General features: G+C 39.0%; 1 protein-coding gene across 11 annotated transcripts in view; it reads right to left on the reverse strand.

Annotated features, from left to right (window-relative positions):
• Positions 1–24,236, reverse strand: part of PPP1R16A (protein phosphatase 1 regulatory subunit 16A) — a 108,221-nt gene that overhangs the window by 2,347 nt on the left and 81,638 nt on the right. For all 11 annotated transcript variants that reach the window (XM_074203013.1, XM_074203022.1, XM_074203021.1 and 8 more), the window contains 6 exons: positions 2,602–2,705; positions 2,312–2,436; positions 1,888–2,013; positions 1,698–1,773; positions 1,447–1,585; positions 116–278 (listed from right to left, as the gene is read on the reverse strand). In XM_074203013.1, coding sequence (XP_074059114.1) covers positions 116–278; positions 1,447–1,585; positions 1,698–1,773; positions 1,888–2,013; positions 2,312–2,436; positions 2,602–2,705 — 733 coding nt within the window. The remainder of the gene's footprint in view (positions 1–115; positions 279–1,446; positions 1,586–1,697; positions 1,774–1,887; positions 2,014–2,311; positions 2,437–2,601; positions 2,706–24,236) is intronic.

The raw sequence follows: 24,236 nt of genomic DNA on the forward strand, positions 1-24,236 counted from the left end.
CATAAAAATATGGGCTTGGGTAATGTAACTGAAGGATGGGTGATGACAAATGGAGATGAATGAAGAGGGGGCAGGGAAGGAAAGAGGGCTTTAGGGCCTGAGTCTGGCCCCTCACCACAGCCTGGGGCTGAAGCTCAGCATCTGTCTGCTTATCCTCATCTTCTTCGGGGGGTTCAATGGCAGTGGATGGCTGTTGCTGCCACACAATGGCCTCCCGTGCATGTTCCTTACGGTACAGGTGGGTGCGCTCTGTCACACTCACTCTTCGTACAACCTTTCTGAAGTGCGGAACACAAAGACCTTCCTTGAGCTCCCTTAGTAGCCCTGATATCCCACCATCACCCAGTTGGCTTTCTCAGTTTCCTGAGCTAGACCAGAGTCAGGTACTGGCCCAGGGCCCAGAACAAGAGAGACTCCACCCCTACCCTCACCTCAAGGAACACCTACCTAGGACCTCCTCCCTCTGGACTCTGCCCTGGAACCTCCAGCTGGGCTGGGGGAGGGGCCACAGGGGCAAAGATGGGAACAAGAGTACACGACCCCTGGAATGCCTCTGACGTCAGCCCACACGTCCCCAGTATCAGTACAAGGGGTTCTAGGAAAAGCTGGGGATGGGAATCCATTCTCTGAGGGGCAAAGGCTGTGGGCATTGGGAGCAGAGTTTCAAATCTAGGTGGATAGGAAGATGAGCCTCTTCAGAGCAAAGATTAAAAACTAAAGAGGATGAGGAAGGGGATGAAAAGGGGGAGAAGCAGGGCCTGGGTGGTAGGTTGGGGAAGAGAGAAAGAAACAATGAAGGCTCTACTATGGGCCAGGTATTCTGCCAAGTTCTTTACAAATATCTCATTTAATTCTCTTTAACAATCCTGGAAAATAAGTGCAATTTGATACATATTTAGAGTTGATGAAACTGAGGTAACCAAGGCGAAGTGACTTGTCCAGGATCACAAAGCTAGTAGGTGTCTGAGGCTAGATTTGAACTCAAGTCTTCCCAACTTTAGGCCTAGCATCCTAGCCATTGGGCTACCCTAGGGTTGCCTCTAGAGGATGAAGAAATGGAAAAGAAGGGGCAGGGCTGAATGGTAGCCACCTGGACTAGCTCTCATGTCTGTTCAGGAAATCTGGACCAGCTAAATCCTGAAGGCAAAAACAAGGCAGAATTCTTGATATAAGGGGATGGTGCCTCATAAGAATGTGGGAAGAAGGGGGAAAGAAAACAGGAAGACTAAGAGAACTAGTAGGAGAGGAAGAATGCTGGGTGCTGGGATACTGAAGGTGAGGGTCCGCAGGAGAAGGATGAGGGTGGGGGGAGACTAGGTATCAGAGGGAATGGTAGGGAAAGTTCAGGGGAGAGGAAATGACTGAGTATCCAAGACGGGGGCTCCCCCCAGTGGCGGGCCTTGGGATAGGCAAGTGGCTCCAGCTCCAAGGTGAAGAATGCCTCACCCTCGGCTGCCTGCACTGGAGGTCCTTCTTTGTAGCAGGGAGCCTGAGCCCCGGTGGCGGTCATGGGAGCGCATGATAGCTTCATGTTTGTGCTTCAGCTCCAGCAGCTTGGCCCGCATCTCTTCATCCCCACACACATCTAGGGGAACAGGAAAAGGAAGTCCCTGATCTGGGAGTCTCGCACCCTTCCCTTGACAGTGGGGACACCAGGAGGAGCTTCCACTCACTGGCTTGCTCACTCGTTCACTCACCCAGGGGTGTCTCATCCAGCAGAGATTTTCCATTCAGATCAGCTCCATGGGCCACCAGCAGCTCCACCAGATGCACCTGTGGGTACAAGCCAAGCAGCCGGGAGGGGGGAGGTTTCAGCAAATATGTACATGGCTAAGTGAGTGGAACCTAGCTCCCCAGCCTCCTGGCCCAGCCTCTCCTTCTACTCACCTGGCCCCAGCAGGCTGCGGCATGTAGCGGCTCCCAACCGTCTTGGTCCTTGGCGCTCAGGTTGGCCTTATGCTCCAGTAACAGCTCAGCTGCCTCCAGATAGCCATTGGCAGAGGCAATATGCAGCTAGGGGTGGGAGCCTGGACTGAGGAAGTCCCATCAGGCCAGGGATGGACAAACTTCCCCTTTCCATTGTATTCGTTTCTCCCCCCCCCCCAGACCCTCCCCCCTCCCCTATCATTGCCCTAAAAGAATAAAGGAAGCCTAGAAAGCAGGAGGTTGGGAGATGGAGAGTTCTCTTCCCCTCCCAGTACTCAGGGGCTCAGACTGATTGAATACCCTAAGTCCACTTTCAAGTGGTCCTCCAACAGGCCAGAGATGCACAGCATGTGGCTCCTTCCCACTTCACTTCCTTGGCCCTTACCAGTGTGGCCCCATGATCCTGGGGAGCATTGAGGTCAGCTCCAGCCTGGAGCAGGCTCCGAATATCTTCCACCATGTGTAGCTCTGGCACTCCCCGTGCCTCCTCGATACTTTCCTGAGTGATGCCTAGGGAGTATGAGCTCAAGGTTGCTCCAGAATCTACAATCCCCCAGTAGTTCTACCACCCCTCATTATTCCTATGTTCATGACAGGCCTTCAGTAATTCCTAAAGTGAGGGGACTTTTGTTTATTATTGGTCTTGACTCCCCTAGATAAATGTTTCCACCTCACCTTGCTCAGCCATAGCTGTCTCAATGGAGTCCAAAGTCATCTCATCCTCACACAGGTCATACGGCATGTTTCCATCTGTGTTGATGGCCAGAAGGTTGGCACCACTGCAGGAGAGGGGGAGAGCTCTCCTATCTGTCTCTCTAATCCTGAGTTCTCCTTCCTGAGGAGCCAGGAAAGAAGAACACTATCTCTTTTACAAAAGCTTCTCAGGAAATCACTGTACTTATCCTGTTTTCAGGTGTGGCTGATCCTAGTCAACATCATGGATTCCAAATCAGACCTTCTCCTGACTACCCCACCATCCAGTAGCCTTTCAACCTCACACTTAAATTCAAACAAAAGACTATGAGGAAATCCCAATGTCCTGATGCCTACAGGCAGGGGAGGTGGTAAGCAATCAACTTATTCCTATCACATCCTGGTCACACTTGTCCCCAAGTTCCACTTTGTAGGGGTCCTCTCAGATCTGACTGGAGTCTTCTCCAGAGAGGTACTGATTTTAAGAGGACAGCATTCTCTGATTGGTCCTCAGCCCCATCACTAGATCCCCTCTAGGGGAGTTGGTTGACCTTGCACAATATCTGGTGATCTAGCTCCATAAGTTCCACCATTTCATTCTCATTATGGACTTCAGGGTGGAGCAAGGGGTCAGTTCAGGTTGGCTTTGGACCCCACAACAACATAAGGCCCCAGAGAGAACAGTTAGGTAGCAGAAAGGATAGAGAATTGGTCTTGGAATCTGAAAGATTAACAAGCTATGTGATCTTTGGGCCTATCATTTAACCCGGTTGCCTTATTTTCCTCACTTGTAAAATGGGAATAATAATAGTATCTATCTTAGGGACTGTTGTGAAAATCAACTGAGACAATATTTGCAAAATGCTTTACAAACCTTAAGGCATTATTATTACACCCATGAGGGTTTTCTTTCTTTCTGAAGTAGGAATTGCTGGAAGCAAGGTGAGGCCCTGTAGCTGTAGGGCCAGGGCCTGGCTCAGTTTCTGTCTGGTGGGCCAGGTCTTGGCCTAGTAACATGAGTTTCTACTCAAACCTGCTAGGCAGACCTGCAAGTTGAGCCCACTCAATGTCTACCTTACCTAGACGATGACCCCCTTAACTCATCTCCCTACAATCTGTACTGAATCATTCTTTCTAAGGGTCTGGTTCCCATTGAACTTATTAGGTGCAGATTAGAGAACACTTATCAAAAAGACAGAGTTAGTTCCAAACATTCCTTTTCGTTGCTTTTTGCAAGCTAGAAACCTGGGGCTCAGGTTACCCATGGACTACCTGCCCATTAAACATTTACATCAGACCTGCCTGCCTATTTGCCCACATGTCCACCTGCCCCAGTGGGAGCAGCTGCTAGGGGCAGGGCAGGGGTAAAGAGTTCAAGAAACAGACAAGGCTAAACAAGTGAGACCAGGGGCTAGAGTTAGTTTTGGGTTTGTTTTTTTTAAACACTAGAGGCTGATGTCCTGACTCTAAAGGCAACAAATTCCAAAGGAGGAAGATAGACCAAAGATACTGTCCTGGACAAGAATCTAATAAGAAAGATCACCCTATGTGCAAAGGGACTTTAAAGGGTAAATAACCACACCCATATTTGAATTATGTATTTTCTCTATAACATCTTCAATCAATCTCTGTTAACTTCTGTTTTAAACATCTCCAGTGATGGGGAACTCCTGGCTTATCATGAGATAGAACCTTCCACCTTTGGAACAACTCTTAAGTGTAAAGATTTCTTCCTTATATTCAATTGAAATGTATTTTCTTGTGATTTTCACTTATTACTCTGCTTTCTGAGACCAAGGAGAACAAATTTAATCAAATAGTCTCTCAGCTATTTAGAGAAGATAAGTATGTTCCCTCTAAATATTCTCTTCTCCAAGTTGAACACAATCAGGCCTGTTGAGTTTCTCCCAGTGCTGGTTTCTCTCCTCTGAATACTTCAGCTAGTCAATGTCCTTTCTTAAATGTGATGCCCCAAATTGGACCCAATGCTCCGGCTAGCTAACCCGGGCAGGGTGGAGCAGGCTCCTCTGCACTGGACATTCAGTAAATGCCATCTAATGGGTTAGTAACTACTTCATATTGTTAGTTTACACTAAGCTAACTCATTCAGAAGCTCCTAAGATCCTTTCCCCAGAATCACAGAATTTCAGAGCTAGAAAGTCATTTAGGCCAAGCATACCTTGAAGGAATTCCCATTAAAACAGGCTTAAGAAGCCATAATCCAGCCTCTCTTTGAAGATTTCTCATGCAATGTAAAGTGAGCTATGCAGACATATCTCCTTCATTCTATATGTGTGCAGTCAATCCTCTCCTTTCTCAAATAATCCTGAAGCACTCTGCATTTAACTTTGTAACTTTCACTTTTGCCCCAAATCATACTCTCTACCACCAGAATGTAAACTCCTTAAAAATAAGGATTGTTCTTGTAACTCTTTCTGTGATTCAAATATGGGAGCCAAAAACAAAATCGTTTGTAGATACAGGGAGTGTTTTGTTGTTGTTTTTTTTTTTGTCAACATTGCAGTCTGATGACAAAGGCCACAGAAAAGAAACACAGATTTGGAAAGTGAACAGCTAGTTCCAAAGATGGTATCTAAAAAAAAAAAAAAGATTTAGAATACTGCACCATAACTTAAAATACAGGAATAACATTCTTTCTCCTAGAGATATAAGAGTATCATATTTCTTCCCTTCTTGATGGATAAAGAAGGGGTGGAAGGAGAAAGAATTTGAAACTAAAAATAATTTTTAAAAAAAATCAACAGAATAAAGAGCTAAGTGAAAGCATTTGACCTATCCCCCAACAAAGAAATTTTTTGAAGCTGTATACAGCTAGTTTTGCAAATCAAATAAAAAAACTGCCACAGTCAAAACCTAGAAGTCCTACAAGAAGAGGAAACCATGACAAAAAAAATAACAATCACTCAAAAACAATCAGCTCAAGTATTTAAGGAACTCAGGATTACACAAGGCTTGAAAGCTTATATTAAAAACCAGAGATCTTGGTATACAATATTCTTAAAGTTAAAAGATATGGGCTTAAAACAAAGAATTTATCCTGAACATTGAGTATAATCCAACAAGGAAAAAAAATTGGATCATTAATGAAATAAAAGATTCATGTATTCTGATTTTAAAGAAAGAACTGAAATAGGAATTTAGAAATACAAATATAAGAGTGAGAGCTAGAAAAGTAATTTTATTTAAGCAATTAAAAGATGAAGTGTGATGATATAAACTAATAGGGGAGAGACCATAAATGCCCTTTGAGACTCTGAAAGTCTCTACAGGGATTTCCAGCCAAGATGGGATGGGATGGGGACAGGGATGGGAAGGGAAGGGAAGGGAAGGGGAGAGGAGGGGAGGGGAGAGAAGGGAAGTTGCCTAGGCCCTATATACCTAGCAAAACCCTGAAGTTTGTACCAGTCTAAATAATGACAAAGAAATTCAATGAGAAACTATGATAAATGACATATACCTCCCCAGAACTGCAAAAAAAAGTCAGACGTAGTCCAGGAATAAACAAGAACCAGCTCTTTTTTCTTCCCCATACTCTAACTCACTCCAACCCCCCCCCCCCCCAAAAAAAAGTCAGTGAGTTTCAATATAAGCAGGGACAAGACATGTGGAGCTTGCAAATCTCTGTGTCTTTGGACAGTAACAATAGATTCACCCTCTCCAAAGGAGTCCCACAATGCTCAGAAATCTCCAAGGAATCTCATCATTTTTTTTTCCATTTTGAAGATTTTATTTATTTTGAGTTTTACAATTTTTCCCCTAATCTTACTAAATCTCATCAATTTTCAATCAGTGTAGTGCTGCCCAGTGTGGTACAGTAGTAATCACACTGAGACAATCCAAGCCCAGAGTCTCTGAGGTCCCTAATGCTTTGTCTGAGATGCTAGAGAGGACTCTGAAGATCCAGAAATCGACCTCAAAGATCCAAGGTGGGGGTCTAAAGTCTATTGAAAGGCAAAGGACAAAAGGTAGAACCTGGCACTGCTGAAATTAAGAAACTGAAACTGAAAAATAAGTAAAAAAAAATAGCAACAAATATAAATAATTATTGTAAATCTGACTCCAAAAAAAACACAAAGGAAAAATGGTTTCCACAAAGACTTGAATACCTAGATGAAATGAACCAAGAGATTAAAAAAAAAAAATCTCTGCAAAAACTAACAGGAAGGAGAATTAGCAGAGAGAATGGTAAACCTCATCCAAGAAAGGAAATACCTGAAAACTAGAATAGAAGAAACAGAAATCAGTGACTCCATGAGACAGCTAAAAAAAGTGGAACAAAATCAAATGTTGGGGGAAAAAAAAGGAAAAAAATTTAAATAACTGATAGCAAAAACAAGTCAAGGAGAGATATTTAAGGTTCACTGGACTTCCTGAAAACATAATTTTAAAAAGTCTGGGCACTGTCTTTCAAGAAATCATAATTGAAAACTTCCCAGCCCTATTAAAATAAAAGAAAAAAAGTAAAGAAAGACTCAACCAATTTTACCTCCTGGCACACCAAAAAGAACAGTTCTCAGAATTTCATGGTCTAGAATTCCTACATCAAAGAAAAAAATCAATATAGAAAGCATTCAGAAAGCAGCAGTTCAAGTACCAAGGAAATTACAATAAGGTTCACAAGACTTGGCAGTTTCTACTTAAAATGGGGCCACAAAGTGTTGGACGTGGATTGAAATGATTGAACAACAAAATGTTACTGCCTCCTTCCGGGATCCACTAACATCGGCCTCCTTGCTATTCCTAAAATAAGACACTCCATAAGCCCACTCTGAGCATTTTTCTTTGGTTGTTCCTTATGTCTGGAATACACTCCATTTCTCATCTCTTTTTCCTCGCTTCCCTGGCTTCCTTCAAGGTCTGGCCTAAATTCATTCTTTCCCTGGAAACCTTTCTTGATCCCCCATGATGCCTTCCCTTCTGATTATCTCCAATTTATCCTAAATATTTGTTTTGGTTGTATGTAGTTGTTTGCATCCTCCAGTAGCCTTGTTGAGTCTTTGAAAACAGGAACTTTTTTTGGGAGATGTCTTTCATTGTATCTCCAGTACAGTGTCTTGTACTTAACAAATATCTGTTGACCAACACTATTGGTTATAGTTGTTCAAACAGCTCTAAATCCAGTTGTCAGTACTAACATCCCATCTATACATTTTTCCATTTTGTGCATAAGTGAGAGACTGCCATTGTTGAAATCTGCCACACTTTATCTATAGCATTAATCTCTATAATAAAGAACTAGTAACTACATCAAAAAAATAAATAAAAGAACTAAAGTTCATTTGAGATAACTTTATGAACTTATGTTAACTCTCAATGACTGCTATTAGCATTCCTGAGGATTGATATTCCTAGAATTTTGTCTGAGTTCAATATCAAGCTCTAGTTCATGCCTTTTTAGAATTCACTATCTTCTCATTTAAAAAAAAAACCTCAGGACATTTTTTTCACTTCTGATCTTCCAGATTCAATTTAGTAGTCTCAAACTCAGTTAAAGTCAGTAGGTATGCTCGTATTATTTCATCACCTATAATCAATTCCAATTTTCTCTTAACCACATTTATTCTATCCTTCTCAGATCTAACCAAAACAAAAGAGTACTTTTTTTCAGCATTTCAAAAATAGCTAAAACATTTATTTCCCTTCCTTCTACTTTATGCTCCAAACACAGATTTTAAAATTCTTGAATTCTCAGTTACAAGTCCTTTTGGATCTGACCTTGACAGATATTAGGTTGTAAAATTCTAATAGTCCTTTTTATTTATACTTTCCTTTTTGTTCCTCATCAGAATTTTATTCTTAAATATATCCCATTTTTCTTGAATTTTTCTCTTTAAAAACATTGTATCATGTGATCATATTTTCACATCCTTCTCCATCTCATGAATTCTTTAATTACTGCCATCACATATTTTCCCAAGATTTCTGTCATTCCTATGCCTGGAATACTCTTCACTTTAACCAATTCTCCTTTTATGCTGGACAGAATGAAGCTCTCAATAATTGTTCAGTTGATCACTTTAACTCTTGGGAAAAATCTATAAGGTCAGTTCTGAATTTATCCTTGTACTTTAAACAGAATGAGATTTCCACTGTGGCAGATGTCTACTTGTGACAAATCTCATTTTTGTATTAAGTTTTGTGATTTGTATTAGAACTTTATTATCCATTAGATCTGATTCTTTGGATGGTATATAGTATATTCCCTTAAAAATATGACTTCTGTTCAGTCAACTGCCTTGCACCATGCTGTCTTCGCTAATGTATAAGGATTCCCCCATAGGTTTACCTTCTTGACAAAAAGTTCTACTCTGCCACAGCTTCTATCAAATGATTTATTTTTCAATCAGCAAAATTTGCCTTCCTCAACTAATTGAGAATTCAAGGAAAACAAAACCATTACACATATGTACAGTCAAATAAAAATTTTCATATTAGTCATTCCAAAAATATTTGTCTCATTCTGTATTCTTAATCCTTCATCTCTGCATCAGGAAGTGGGTAATATGTTTCATCATTAGACTATGGAAGTTCAGATTGTTATTATACTTAACAAAGTTCCTAAATCTTTCAAAGTTGTTTGTCTTTATCATAATGTCACTATATAAACTGTTCTAATGATTCTGTTTATTTCACTCTGTATCAGTTAAGTATCCCCAGCTTTCTCTGAAACCATTCCTTTCACAATTTGGGGTTTTTGGGGGCAAGGTAAATAGGGTTAAAGTGACTTGCCCAAGGTCACACAGCTAGGCACTTATTAAATGTCTATGGTCACATTTGAACTCAAGTCCTTCTGACTCCAGGGCCAGTACTCTACTCATTTTGCACCTAGCTTCCCCCCTTTCATAATTTTTTACAGCATAGTAGTACTCCATCACATTTCTATAACAGAACTTGTTCCAGCATTCATCAATAAATGAGCATTCCTTCAGATTTCTATCCCTCACTACAAAATAGATAAATATGTGCATCCTAAGTTTGTTTTGCTTAGAACTAATGCCTCCCTTGTTACCTTTCCTCCAATTCTCCCTTTTTTCTGTAGAGTGTACTTCTTTACCAGTTGTGTGTATATATACTCTTCCGTTTTGACTAGTTCAGTTGAGAATGAGGTTCAAGTGTCAATCAATCTTCCCCTGATCCCCTCCTTCTTGTTTGTAAAAAAATGTCCATTTGTGTACTCTGATTGTATGAGGGTATTTCCCCTAAACTTCTTTCCCTTTCCTTCCCCCACCTCCCCATGCCCTCCGTATTCCTCTTCCTTTCACTTTTAAGATCATGAAGGCATAATAGAACCACTTACAGGATTAATCTAATTATAATTAAACTTCTTCTGTGATCTGTGATAATAGAGTTGCATATATAGCATCTCTGTACTACATTATAATGTAAGTAGTTCATGCTTTTTTTAGTCCTTCATCATTGATGTTTATTTTATCTTCTTATGTTTCTTTTAACGCCTGTGTTTGAACTTCAGAATTTCTATACAGCTCTGGTCTTTTTTTAATCAGGGAATGCCTGGAGATTCTATATTTCATTAAAGGTCACTTTTTTCCTCTGTAAGATGATACTCAGTTCTGCAGAATAATTATTGGCTGTAAGCCACTATTATTTCCCTTTGTGACTATTCTGCTCCTTCAGAATGGTGGGCTGCTAAATTATAGATATGTGATCCTTTTTGGCACCTCACTCCTTGAATACTTTCTGGTTGCTTGCTTTCTGGCTTCTTTGAGCTGGAGTCTATAGCTATAATATTTTTCTTAGAGTTTTTGTTTTGAGACTTATTTCAGGAAATGACTAGTGGATTCTTTCTATTTCTTCTTTGCTCTCTAGGTCTAAAAGATCTGGGTAGTTTTAAGATTTCTTTAAATTTGATGTCAAGGCTCTTATTTTGATCATGGTGCTTAATGATTCTTAAATTTTGTCTCCTAAATTTGTTTTTTCCTGTCAGTTACTTTTGCTTTGAGACACCTTACATTTTCTTCTACTTTTTTTTTCAGATTTTGTCTTAATATTTCTTATTATTTATTCTTCATTCTCATGGAATCATTGGTTTCTATCTGGATAACTCTAATTTTCAGGGAATTTGTGTCTTCAGCAAGGTTTTGTAACTCTTGTTCCAGACTATTAGTTTTCTTTCTCTCGTCTACATCTCACCTTTCTTGTTCAGTTTTTTCTTTGAGAGATCTCACTGCACTGATTAAAAACATTTTTAAACTCTTTTAAACTTTAAACTTCATTTCTTCTAGTAATTCTACTTGAATTTGTACCTAAGCTGTGTTTTTCTTTGAAGCTTTGCTTGTAGATGTTTGGCATCATTCTCTTCTGGGTTTGTGTGTTTAGCTTCCCTGTATTATATTAACTTTAGATGGTGGAATTCCCTTTTTTTATTTGTTTGTTTAGTCTTTTCACCTGCTTTTTAAAAGCAGAGGGACAGCTCTGAGGCTTTTAGTGCTTCCAGAGTGGTCCGATCTAGGACAAAATCTGAACATCTCCCAGCCTCTCCAAGTTGTAAAAGCTTGAGCTCAAAAAGTTCCTGATTTGGGTTTGTATCTGAGCAACATCAGACAACTGCTGAACTTAGCCAATATCAGCCAACTGGTACAATGGCCAGAACTGCAGACTCCTGTTTTGTCTAGGATTTTCGCCCTGGTGAATCCTCTGAAAGCTGTAGACTAAGCTCAGATTTGAAAATGAGATCTATTTTGCTTGGGGTCTAAGTCACTTTTCTGCTACTTGCTTCTCAATACAACACTGAGGGCCTTCCACCACTTTCTATCAGAACATCACCCTGGGTACACATCCTCTCCTCAGGCTAACCTGGATCTGTGACCCAAAATGGAATAGTGGGTAACAAAACTATCAGGTGGTACCAGTTCCTGTCTTAGTGCCTAGTAGGGGTCTAGAGATACTCCTCTCTTACTGATACACAACCTGGTCAGACGTTTTCTTCAGCATCCAAAGACCTTTCTATCTGTCTCTCTCTGGTGACTTAAACTGATAAAATAATTCACTGTAACATTTTCTTGAATTTCCTCAACTGGACTAGCTAGGCCTACTGAATTTTTTAGGTCTGTTTGGAGTATGTTTTTTTGCTTTGTTTGAGGTGGAGGGAAATGATAGTTCACTGAACTGTTTTCTGCCATTGCATCATCTTGGCTTCATTTCTAAATTGATTTATTTTTAAAAAGATATGTTTCTTTCCCACTGCTAAGTGCCAATGATTTCTATGGAGCCAAGGTCAACTCTGGTGTTCACAAACTCACATATACACAAAGTTATTAATGTTAATTGCAACTTTCCTATTATTTCTTCCTGAGAATAGTAATTAATGTGTATTTCATCTACTATTAATCTTCCACATCATACCTCCACACAATAACCATGTTTAATCTGATCATTCTTCAACCCTCCCTCCAAACAGTTATTTTTAGTTTAAAGCTTTCTTAACAAATTCATTCTTCCTAATCCTGCTAATAGTCTTCATCTCAAGCAAACAGCACATATTCTGGTATCTTGGAATCATGGCCTAGAAAATCTAATCCTATTCTCTGTCATTACCTGTTCACTTCCCATATTTTCCCTTCTTATGTGAAGTTCTAATCCAGTGATGAAACTGCCATCTGCGGACCTAAGAACTACTATTTATGGACTCCAAATTTCACAATTCCTACATGATCTTTTTAGGTTTCTTCCTCCCCTCCACCCCCCAGTTATAACCAGAACACTGTACAAAGTAAAGGCAATATTGTATGGTCTACTATGAATAACTTCACTATTCTCAGCAATACAATGATCCAAGGCAATTCTGAAGGACTTATGATGAAAGATGCTGGCCATCTCAAAGTAATCATTGGTGGAGCTTGAATGCAGATGGAAGATAACTTGTTTCTTTTATTAAAGATTTTATTTGAGTTTTATAATTTTCCCCCAATTTTACTTCCCTTCTCCCACCCCCCACGGAAAGCAATCTGTCAGTCTTTACTTTGTTTCCATGTTGTACACTGATCCAAATTGGGTGTGATGAGAAAGAAATCATATTGGAAGATAACTTTTTAAAATTTTATTTTTCTTGGTTTTGTTTTGTCTGTTTTCTTTCAAAGCATGATTTACATGGAAATGTGTTTTGTATGACTACATGTATAAACCATGTCAAATTGCTTGCCTTCTTAATGACAGGAGAGAATCTGAAACTCAAAATTTGAAAAAAAGAATGTTAAAATTCTTTTTACATGTAATTGGGAAAAAATTATTACATTATGAAAAAGAAATAAAAATAAAAATATATTTTGTAGCTTTGCTAACTGTCAATCTAAATCCTATAAGCTATTCTTTTTTTTTTTTTTTTTTTTTTAGGTTTTTGCAAGGCAAATGGGATTAAGTGGCTTGCCCAAGGCCACACAGCTAGGTAATTATTAAGTGTCTGAGGCCGGATTTGAACTCAGGTACTCCTGACTCCAGGGCCAGTGTTCTTTCCACTGCACCACCTAGCCGCCCCATAGATACTATTTTTAAAAGTAGTGCTGGGTTTCCAGGAAAACAAAGCTGTTATTGACTATTATTATTATAATGTCCTCCCTAGTAAATACATACCTAGTAAAGAAAGCTGAAAACACACACTTAAAACATTTATTACATCCTTCTAAAGCAGGGATGGAAAACCTTTTTTCTGCCAGGGGCCATTTGGATTTTTATAAAATTGTTCTAAGGCTGTATTTGGTCAAAAATTTAACTAATCCACCCTAAAAAGCTCTCATTAGAGTTATTGCATTTCAAGTCCTATCTGTGGTTGCCTTGGCAACACCAGACCAATCTGGCCCAGGGGCCACAAGTTCCCCACCCCTACTCTAAGGGGCAACTAGGTGTCTCAGGGGATATGGAGTCAGGAAGACTCCTATTCTTGAGTTCAAATTTGGTCTCAAAACACTTCTTACTAGCTGTGTGACCTGAAATTACTTAACCTATTTGCCTCAAGTTTCCTCAATTGTAAAATGAGCTGAAGAAAGAAATGACAAACCACTCTAATATCTTTGACAAGAAAATCCAAGATAGGATCATGAAAGGTTGGATGTGACTGAAAACTGAACTAACTATACATTCCTCAAGGTTATCCTGGAGATCTTTTTAGATTAGTGGTCTTAAAAGTTTTGTATTTAGTCCTCCTGTGTGAAGAATATGTCTTCCTAACTGAACTATTCAATCAATTTTAGGGGAACTTATTTCTTATGTAGTTAATAAAAACTCCATTCCCCTTTCCTTCCATGAGTTTTGCCTAATCTAAGATGTGCTAGACTAAGAGAATCTTAACAGTTGAAATGGACCTTAAAGGAATCCAGGCCATCTTTCCATTTAGACAGGATTCTGCTCTCCAATATCCAGGTACATATTCATTTAACTTATGCGCAAACACTTGAGAACCACAACACCAAGCTGGATATTTCATATTAGATGTCTCAGAAACATCTCAAATTTTACATGTCTAAAACAAAGTTCATTATCTTTCTCCCCAAACTCACACATCTTCCAAATATCTGTATTTCTGTGGAAGATAACATCACCTTTCCAGTTATCTAGGCTCAAAAACTTAGCTTTCTCCTCGTTACCTTATTCTCCCTCACATCTTGTAACTAATTAGTTGTCAATTTGCCATTTCTACCACCCAACCATTTTGTGTATCTGGCCTCTTCTCTCCATTCATACAAATACCATCTTAGTTCAGGTCCTTATCACTTTTCACCTAAACTACTGTCTATTGTCTATTGTAAGTAGTCTCCTTGTCTCAAGAGTCTTCTCTCTCCAGTCCTTTACATGGTTGCCAAAGTGCCTTTTCTTAAACACAAACATGTCCCTATTCAGTAAACTCCAATAGTTTTCTTTTGACTTTAGGATATAACAGAGCCCTCTGTTTTAATTTAAACCCCTTCATGACTTAGCATGATCCAACATATTTTTCCAGCCTCTATATGATACTCCTTTTCCCACACTCCACCAGAAAAGGTCAAACTGCCCTTTGCTCTATCTCTTACACGTGGCTCTCCAATTTCAATGCCTTTGCATTGGGTGTCCTTCTTGTCTAGAAGGCACTTCTTACAGAATCTCTTCATTCTTTTATTTTTAAAATTTTAATTGTTTTTTCCAACTACATGCAACAGTAGTTTTTACTAATCATTTTTCGCAAGGTTTTGAGTTTTACATTTTTCTCCCTCCCCTCCCCACCTACAGAAAGCAATCTGATATAGGCTCTACATTTACAATCATGCTAAACATAGATCCATATTGATCATGTTATGAAAGAAGCATAAAATCCAAATAAAAAAATTAGAGAGAAAAAAATTACATAATACTTAAGTCAACTTTTAAAAACTGAGGATGATAAACTTTGGTCTTCACTTAAACTTCATAGTTCCTTCTCTGGTTATTTTCTATCATAAGTCCATTATAGCTGGTTATTGCCCCTCTCATTTCATTTAAAGATTTGGTTCCAGCAACAACTGAAATAGATCTTTTCTTTACATCTTCAACTGCTAGTGGTCCCTCCCTTTTTTTAAACTGCTCTGTGTACCCTTGTAATACGTATAAGTTGTTTCTCTTAAAAGAAAGTAAGCTTGCTTGAGGACAGGGATTGTTTTGTTTTTATCTTTGCCTCCCTAGCACCTATAGGGCAGGACCTGATAATAGTAGACATTTAAGAAATTCTAGTGGGGGGGGGCAGTTAGGTGGTACAGTGGATAGAGCACTAGTCCTGGAGTCAAGAGGACCTGAATTGAAATCCAGCCTCAAGACACTTAATGCTTCCTTAGCTGTGTGACCTTGGACAAGTCACTTAACCCCATTGCCTTGTTTAAAAAAAGCCCAGAAAAGAAATGATAGTTGACTGACCACCTAGAAACCCTTGATCATGCATCACATTCCATTGTTAAAGACATCAATTTAAGAAACTGAATTCTATTGAACCCAGATCTACCTTTATTAAAGTTTTACCTAGAAGTTCACTCATTGGTCCTATTCCTCTTAAATCATATAGCTTTTTCCTACTCATTTTTTTGTCATGACAGCACTTAAGGTATTCATTAGGATCACAGTACTTTAATGTGAAAGGGATCTTTAAATATCATCTTGTACAAGCTGCTCATTTTAGAAATGAGGAAACTAAGGTCTCAAGAGTAGAAGAAAGGGAATATCAATCTAGGCACCTGTTTTCAAATCCTAGACTTCTCCCATTCTGTCATGCTGATCCTTCACCGGGAAGATGGTCATTTACGCAAGAGCAAGGGCAGCTTCAGAAAGAGTTGAAGAAGATATCAATATGGTGTTTTCTGCCAGACAACTCTAGGAGAAATGCCAGGAACAGAATAGAAGTCTGTACACAATGTTTGTCAAACTGACCAAGGTCTTTGATGCTGTCAGTCTTGAGGGCATGAGAAAGATCATGGAAAAATTTGGTTGCTCACACAGGTTCTAGATAATGGATGATGTTCTCTCACTTTCCCAATCATTACTAGAGTGAAGCAAGGCTGTGTGCTTGGCTCCCATGACTTTTAGCATGCTATTTTCTTTGATATTGTCAGATGTGTTCAATGAGGACAAAAATGGCATCAAAGTCAGTTACTATAAAAAAGCCAGGATCTCTACTGTATCCAGGATCATTTCCAGTCATCCTTATCTATATTTTGCAAAGGGCCAATATGGCTCCCAAGGAGAAAGTGAGGCTGGTGATTTTGTACAACCGTTCCACACTTAAATCCATTTCTCTTACATAACATGATATCATTTTTCTGAGGTCTTGATCCTCTTTAAGAGCAAACAACAAACAACAACTACAACAGTAATGGTAAATTATTTAATTTGAAAAGGCTACAAGCTGAGGCAGCTAGAGGGCACAGTGGATAGAGCATTGGCACTGCAGTCAGGAGGACCTGAGTTCAAATTTAGACTCAGACACTTAATAATTACCTAGCTGTGTGACCTTAGGAATGTCACTTAACCTCAATGCCTTGCAAAAAAAAGAAAAAGAAAACAAAGAAAAAGCTACAAGCCAAGACTAAAGCAGAGAGAGAGAGTTGGTACATAACTTTGTCCTTTAAGATAACTGTGTACTCAATACAACCTCTGAGGCTGAAAAGTATGGATTGATCCTCTGCTACTTGCACTTATTTTTGGCCTGACAATAACCAACAGGAAAACAGAGGATGTCCACAGGTAGCCCCATTGCATCCATATGTGGAACCCTCAATTACAGCAAATGGAAAAATTTTGAATGCTGTGGATAAATTCAATGACTTTCGCAGTATACTTTCCAGAGATGTATACATGGATGATGAGGTGGATACACATGAGTGCCAAATATAACTCATTGCTTGGGAGGCTTCAAAGGAAAAGTATGGGAGAAAAGAGGTAGAAGACTGCATACCAAACTGGAAGACAACAGAGCCACTGTAGTGGTAACACTGTTGCATGCCTGTTGACACCTGGGATAGTTTACTAGCCCCATGCCAGAAAAATGAATCACTTCTATTTGAATTGTCTTAGAAAGATTCTGAAGATCAAGTACCAGACACTGAGGTCCTTTCTCAAACTAAACTGTGAAGCATTCAAACTCTATGTAGAGAGCAAAGTTCCAATGGTCTGGTCAGGCTGTATGAATACCAATACATGTTGCCTAAAATACCATTTTATGGAGAACTCACACAAAAACAAGCTCTCACACAGGAGTCAGAAAGAGTGCTAAAAGGATACTTCCAAGGTCTCTCTGAAGAACTATGAAATTGATTGTGAGACATGGAAGGCAGTGGCAAAGTACTGCCCAACATGGTGTGCCTGCATCAAAGAAGGTTGTGTGCTTTATGCAAAGAAAAAAAATGCAGTAGCTCAAAAGAAACATGAGATGTGAAAACTTGAACTTCAAATGCTCTTAAGGACTATCCATGCCTAACCTGTAAGAGAGTCTTCTGAGCACATATTGGTCTAATTAGTTACAGTCAGATATAATCCCTTGACATAGTGATGTCATTTTTATCCTCTTCGAGAACAAGGGACAAACATCACTGTGCCTTAATACTTCTGCCAAGTCTAATGTGCTATGCTCCATTAAGTCACCTCTATTCCCTATGTCCCTATTTCCTACAAATTTATCTGTGAAATAGGGATGACTACTGTATTTATCACCTTAGGACTGTTGTGACAATACAGCAGGATGGCAAACTCAAATAGAAATGGTATCCAGTTACATATTAAACTAGAAAACCACAAATTAACAGGATGTTGCTTTATTTTGACTTATTTTTTTTAAATACTTCCCAATTACTTTTTTTTGTTTTGTTTTTTTCAAGTTAAGTGATTTGCCCAAGGTCACACAGCTAGGCAATTATTAAGTGTTTGAGACCACATTTGAACTCAGGTCCTCCTGACTCCAGGGCCGGTGCTTTATCCACTGTGCCACCTAGCCACCCCCAGTATTCCATCCAAATGTACCACCTGGCTGTCCTGACAATTATGGTTTTTTTTTTTATTTTTTTTATTAGTTTTCCAATTATATACAATAGTAGTTTCTACCTACCATTTTTGGTAAGGTTTTGAATTTTACAGTTTTTTCCCCACCCTCCCTTCCTTTCTCCATCCCCCCCACAGAAGGCAGTCTGATAATCTTTACATTGTTCCCATGCTATGTACATTGATCGAAATTGAATGTGTTGAGAGAGAAATCATATGCTTGAGAAGAAAATAAAATATTAGAGATAACAAAAAATTATGTTGTACATAAGACACTTTAAAAAAAAAATTGAAGGTAATAGGCTTTGGTCTTTATTTAAACTCCACAGTTCTTTCTCTGGATACAGGTGCTATTTATTCCTCATCGCTAATACTCGTAAAATTGTCTCTTATTATTGCATTAATGGAATGAACAAGTCCATTAAGATTGATCCCCACCCCATGTTGCTGTTAGGGTGTACAACATTCTTCTGGTTCTGCTCATCTCACCCTACATTAGTTCATGCAAGTCTTTTCAGGCTTCTCTGAAATCTATCCCTCTTGGTTTCTAATAGAACAATAGTGTTCCAAACCCCCAATTACATTTTAATCTGTTTTGGAGCCTCAACACCTCACAAACCATGAGTCTGACTTCTCCTTTGTAGAGGAGATTCTTGTTCAAGGACAGACTGAACTGATCTTTGAGGCCCCTTCCAGTGCAAAGATTCTTCTTGGCCTTTCTCCTAAGAATATGAACCTTCCTTTCTGACCAACCCCACACCATGCATCTCTCCTTCCCCACTATTTCCCAGCTCTCCTTTATGGTGTTTTCTTCCTCCACCAGAAAAGATAAGCTCCCTGAGGACAGGGACTGGTGCTTGTTTTTATATTATAGGTGCTGAGCACAGTGTCTAGCCCATAGTAAACACATAATAAATATTTTATCTCTAAAACATGACTCTGCAGCTATTCTTACTGTTACATTTGACTTGGCCTAATAGTGAACCATTTAGGAGAAGGGAGTAAAGAACTGGGACAATTGCCTTTATCCTATCCTACATCGAGGTCGGTTTTTTTCATGGCAAGCTAGCACCTTCATGCATTCCAGTTAAGGTTATGCTGATAATTGAAGTATCAGTTGAACCAATTTAGATATGCTACCACTTAATAACCTCAAATACACCCCACCCTCTCAACAACTGCCCAGGAAATTTAAAAGACTTTCCAGAGTACACAAAATGATGAACAAATAAAATAGGTGAAGTTAGCCCTTGACCATTTTAGATCTTTTCTCCCTAACCCCAACTGATGTCCTCTCCAGAATGAAAGTGTTACAAAATCTAAGCCTAGGAGACAAAAATCCAGAATCAGAACAAGTTCCTTAATGTACTCAACTCTTCCTGCCTTTGAACTAACTCCTTCTTACCTGTGCTTTAAGATACTAGTCTCTCCCCTAGGACTAAGATATTCCCACTATTTTTTGCTTTTATCAAAAATCTTTGCTCTTTCTGGTTTCCTCCCTCCACATACCCAATCTAAAAAAAATATCCTTCAATGGATATAAATACCTACACAAATTCCTCCTTTCCTTGAACTACTAAATAGGATTAGACTGGGAATCAAGACCTGGATATCAGTTCAGGCTGGCCCCATTCACTAGATATGTAATTTCAGGAAAATTAATTCCCTTCTGAACTTATATTTGATAATTTCTTAAGGTTTCTTCTTTGTGTGTATGTGTGTGTGTGTTTTCTTTTATTAAAGATTTTATTTGAGTTTCACAATTTTTTCCCCAATCTTACTTCCTTCTCCCCACACCCCCCACAGAAAGCAACCTGTCAGTCTTTACTTTGTTTCCATGTTGTACATTGATCCAAATTGAGTGTGATGAGAGAGATATGTATCCTTAAGAAAGAAACAAAAAGTATAAGAAATAACAAGATCAGACAATAAGATAATCTGTTTTTTTCCCCTAAATTAAAAGGAGTAGTCCGTGAACTTTCGTCAAACTCCACGGCTCTTTATTTAGATACAGATGGTATTCTCCATTGCAGACAGCCCAAAATTGTCCCTGATTGTTGCACTGATGGAATGAGCAAGTCCACTGCCCCCATGTTGCTGTTAGGGTATACAGTATTTTTCTGGTTCTGCTCATCTCACTCAGCATCAGTTCATGCAAATCCCTCCAGGCTTCCCTGAATTTCTGTCCCTCCTGGTTTCTAATAGAACAATAGTGTTCCATGACATACATATACCACAGTTTGCTAAGCCATTCCCCAAATGAAGGACATTTACTTGATTTCCAATTCTTTGCCAACACAAACAGGGCTGCTTTGAATACTTTTGTACAAGTGATGTTTTTACCCTTTTTCATTTTTTTTTTTTTGCAAGGCAATGGGGTTAAGTGGCTTGCCCAAGGCCACACAGCTAGGTAATTATTAAGTGTCTGAGGCCGGATTTGAACTCAGGTACTCCTGACTCCAGGGCCAGTGCTCTAGCCACTGTGCCACCTAGCTGCCCTGTTTTTCATCATCTCTTCAGGGTATAGATCCAGTAGTGGTATTGCTGGATCAAAGGGTATGCACATTTTTTGTTGCCCTTTGGGTGTAGTTCCAAATTTCTCTCCAGAAAGGTTGGATGAGTTCACAGCTCCACCATTAAGATTTCTTCTGGGGCGGCTAGGTGGCATAGTAGATAAAGCACCAGCCCTAGAGTCAAGAGTACCTGGGTTCAAATCCGGTCTCAGACACTTAATAATTACCTAGCTGTGTGGCCTTGGGCAAGCCACTTAACCCCATTTGCCTTGCAAAAACCTAAAAAACAAAAAATTCTTCTAATGCTCATGTTCTAAGATTCCATGATTCTCATTAGCTGAATCCACTTCCTAATTATATATTCATCCCTTATCTACTGAAATCTGGTTTCTGTCAAGAATCAGAGAATCTCAGAAGCTACCTCAATCAAATACCCTAAAAGGATCCTCTCCCTCTCTCTCCCTCTCTCCCTAATATTCCCAAACAAGCATTCATTTAGTCATGACTTGAAGATATCCTACTAATGGGAACTCATTACTGCACAGAAGAGTGTGTTCTGATTGGGGCAGCTCTAATTATTAAGAAGTCTTCCAACCCCTTTGAAATCTGCCTTTCTGTACCTTCTAATGTCTTCTGGGGTTAAGTCAAAAAAGGCTATCATTTCAATCCTGGTTCTAAATCACCAGAAATCTCCTCATTACCTAATGAATAAGCATAGCAAAAAAGGTCAAATTTAGACTTGTAATAAATAAAAGCTCCTTCACAAAGCTACCCAAGAGGCAGCAGGTATACCTCACTACTGAAGGACCACTCAAAATGTGTACTATACAAGGGATTCTTGTTCAGGCATAGACAAGCCTAGTAGGCCTTTGGAGTCCCTTCAAATCCTGATATTCTGTATCAATATCTTTTTTTGTTCTCCTTAGTTCTTTTGTAACCTTGGATACCATTAATCTTCCTTCCTGGTCACCACATCATGCCATCTTCAATTTGGCCATCATCCCCATCTCTTCCCCCTTGAGTTCCTGGCCAACAATTATTGCTTGAGAAATGTTTTATCAACTTGTATGAATTGATGCTGAGTGAGATGAGCAGAACTAGAAGAACATTATACACACTAACAACAACATGGGGTGATGATCAACCTTGATGGGCTTGTTCATTCCATCAATGCAATAATCAGGGACAATTTTAGGGGATCTGTGATGGTGAATACTATCTGTATCCAGAGAAGGAACTATGCAGTTTAAACAAATAATGAAGTAGGTTAAGGATGACACTAAGACTTCCCTTAGGAGCAGCGAGGTAGTGCAATAGACAGAGCAATAGCCTTGGGAGTCAGGAGGAAAGGAGTTAGAATCCAGTCTCAGATACTTGATACTTATTAGTTGTATGATCTTGGGCAAGTCACTTAACCCTGATTGCCTTGCATCCAGGGCCATTTCCAGTCATCCTGATTCATATCTGGCCACTAGGCCCAGATGGCTCTGGAGGAGAAAGTGAAGCTGGCAACTTAGCACAGCCACCCCCTCGCTCAAACTCAATTCATGTGCTTGTCATGGCCTCAGCTTTTTGATGTCATGGCCTTCTTCAAGAATGAAGGATAAACATCAAGACTTCCCTTAGGCCTTAGCAATGGAGCTACATTTCTTTCATTTCTTTATTTATTAAAGGCAATAGGGTTAAGTGACTTGCCCAAGATCACACAGCTAAGCAATTTATTAAGTGGCTGAGGCCAGATTTGAATTCAGGTACTCCTGACTCCAGGACCAGCATTCTATCCATTGGGCCACCTAGCTGCCCCTTGAGCTATGTTTCTTAAGGCTAGAATGTAAGCAAATTGACCTGGAATGTCATCCAATCAGAGAAAAGATAAGGAACAAGAAGGGGGCAGAATCAAACAAGAACTTCCTCATCTTAATACAGTTCTCAATCCTTAGGGTTACATGGACCCCTTCTGGCAGATTGCTGAAGCCTCTGGACTCCTTCCAAAATCATGTTTTGAGAAGCATTAAGGGGGTAGAGTTAAGATGGCGGAGTAAAGACAGGGACTTTCCTGAGTTATTCCAAATTTCCCTCTAAACAACTTTAAAACGTTGCCTCGAATCAAAATCTGGAAAGATAGAACTAACAAAAGATCACAGTGAAACAATTTTCCTGCTCAAGACAACTTGGGAGGTTGACAGGAAAGGTCTGTCTCACTGAGGTGGTGATCAGGCCTGGAGCACAGTGCAAAGAAGGTCAAGCCCCAGTAAACCAGCGTGGGCTGTAGGGACAGCTGTGGGAGTGTGGCAGGCAATGGTTGAATCTTACTCTCAATGGAATTGGCTCAAAAAGGGAATAATATAAACACTCAGGTACAGAAATCTATCTTTCCTTATAGAGAAGTAGAAAAGGAGGGGGAAAAAGGGGAGGGGGTTGCTGAAAGAAAGAAGGAAGATTGGGGGATGTGGTGCTCAGAAGGGATAAACAAGAGGAAAAATAGGATAACAGGACACATAGTTCATAATCATAAAAATGAATTGGGTGAATTCACCCATAAAACAGAAGCAAATAGCAGACTGGATTAAAAACCAAAATCCTACAAAATATGTTGTTTACAAGAAATGCACTTAAAGCATTTGAGTAAAGGTAAGGAGTTAGAGCAGAAATTACTATATTTCAGGTGAAGTAAAAGAAAGCAGGGGTAAAATCATGATCTTAGACAAAGCAAAAGCAAAAATAGATCTAATTAATAGAGATAAGCAAGGAAACCACATCTTGCTAAAAGACAATGAAAGATATCCATACTAAATATATGTGCAACAAATGGTATAGCATCCAAATTTTTAAAGGAAAAGTTAAATAAATTATAAGAGAAAAAAACTAAAACTATATGCTGGGGGGGGACCCCAATTTTCCCCTCCCAGAACTAGATAAATCTAACCATAGAAATAAGAAAGAAGTTAAAGGGACAAATAAAATTTTGGACAAGTTAGGTATGATAAATCTGTGGGAAAATCTAAATGGGAATTGAAAGGAATATATCTTTTTCTCAGAAGAACATGGTACTTATATAAAAACTGACAAGTATTAGGGCAAAAAAAACTTCACAGAAAAACAAACACTAAACATATCCTTTTCAGATCATAATACTATAAAAATTATTTTCATTCAAGGACCGTGGAAACATATTTAAAATTCATTGCAAACAAAATAATATAATCCTAAGGAATGAATGGCTCAAAGAACATAGAAACAATCAACAAAATTCATCCAAAAGAATGACATTAATGAGACAATATACCAAAACTTATGGAATGCAGTAAACACAGTTCTTTGGGGAAATTTTAAATCTCTAAATGCTTACATGAATAAAACAGAGAAAAAGGAGATCAATGAATTGGGCAAACAACTGGAAAAGTTAGAAAAAACAAAAATCTTCAATTAAACACCAAATTAGAAAACCTGAAAATCACAGGAAAGATTATTAAATTGAAAGAAAATCATTGAACTAATAAATAAAACTAGGAATTGGATTTTTTTAATAACAAAATAGACAAACCATTGATTCATTTTATTAAAAAAAAGAGAGAAATTCAAATTGCCAGTAAATGAAAA

The sequence above is a fragment of the Macrotis lagotis genome, chromosome X (assembly GCF_037893015.1).
Source record: "Macrotis lagotis isolate mMagLag1 chromosome X, bilby.v1.9.chrom.fasta, whole genome shotgun sequence".
Classification (NCBI taxonomy): domain Eukaryota; kingdom Metazoa; phylum Chordata; class Mammalia; order Peramelemorphia; family Peramelidae; genus Macrotis; species Macrotis lagotis.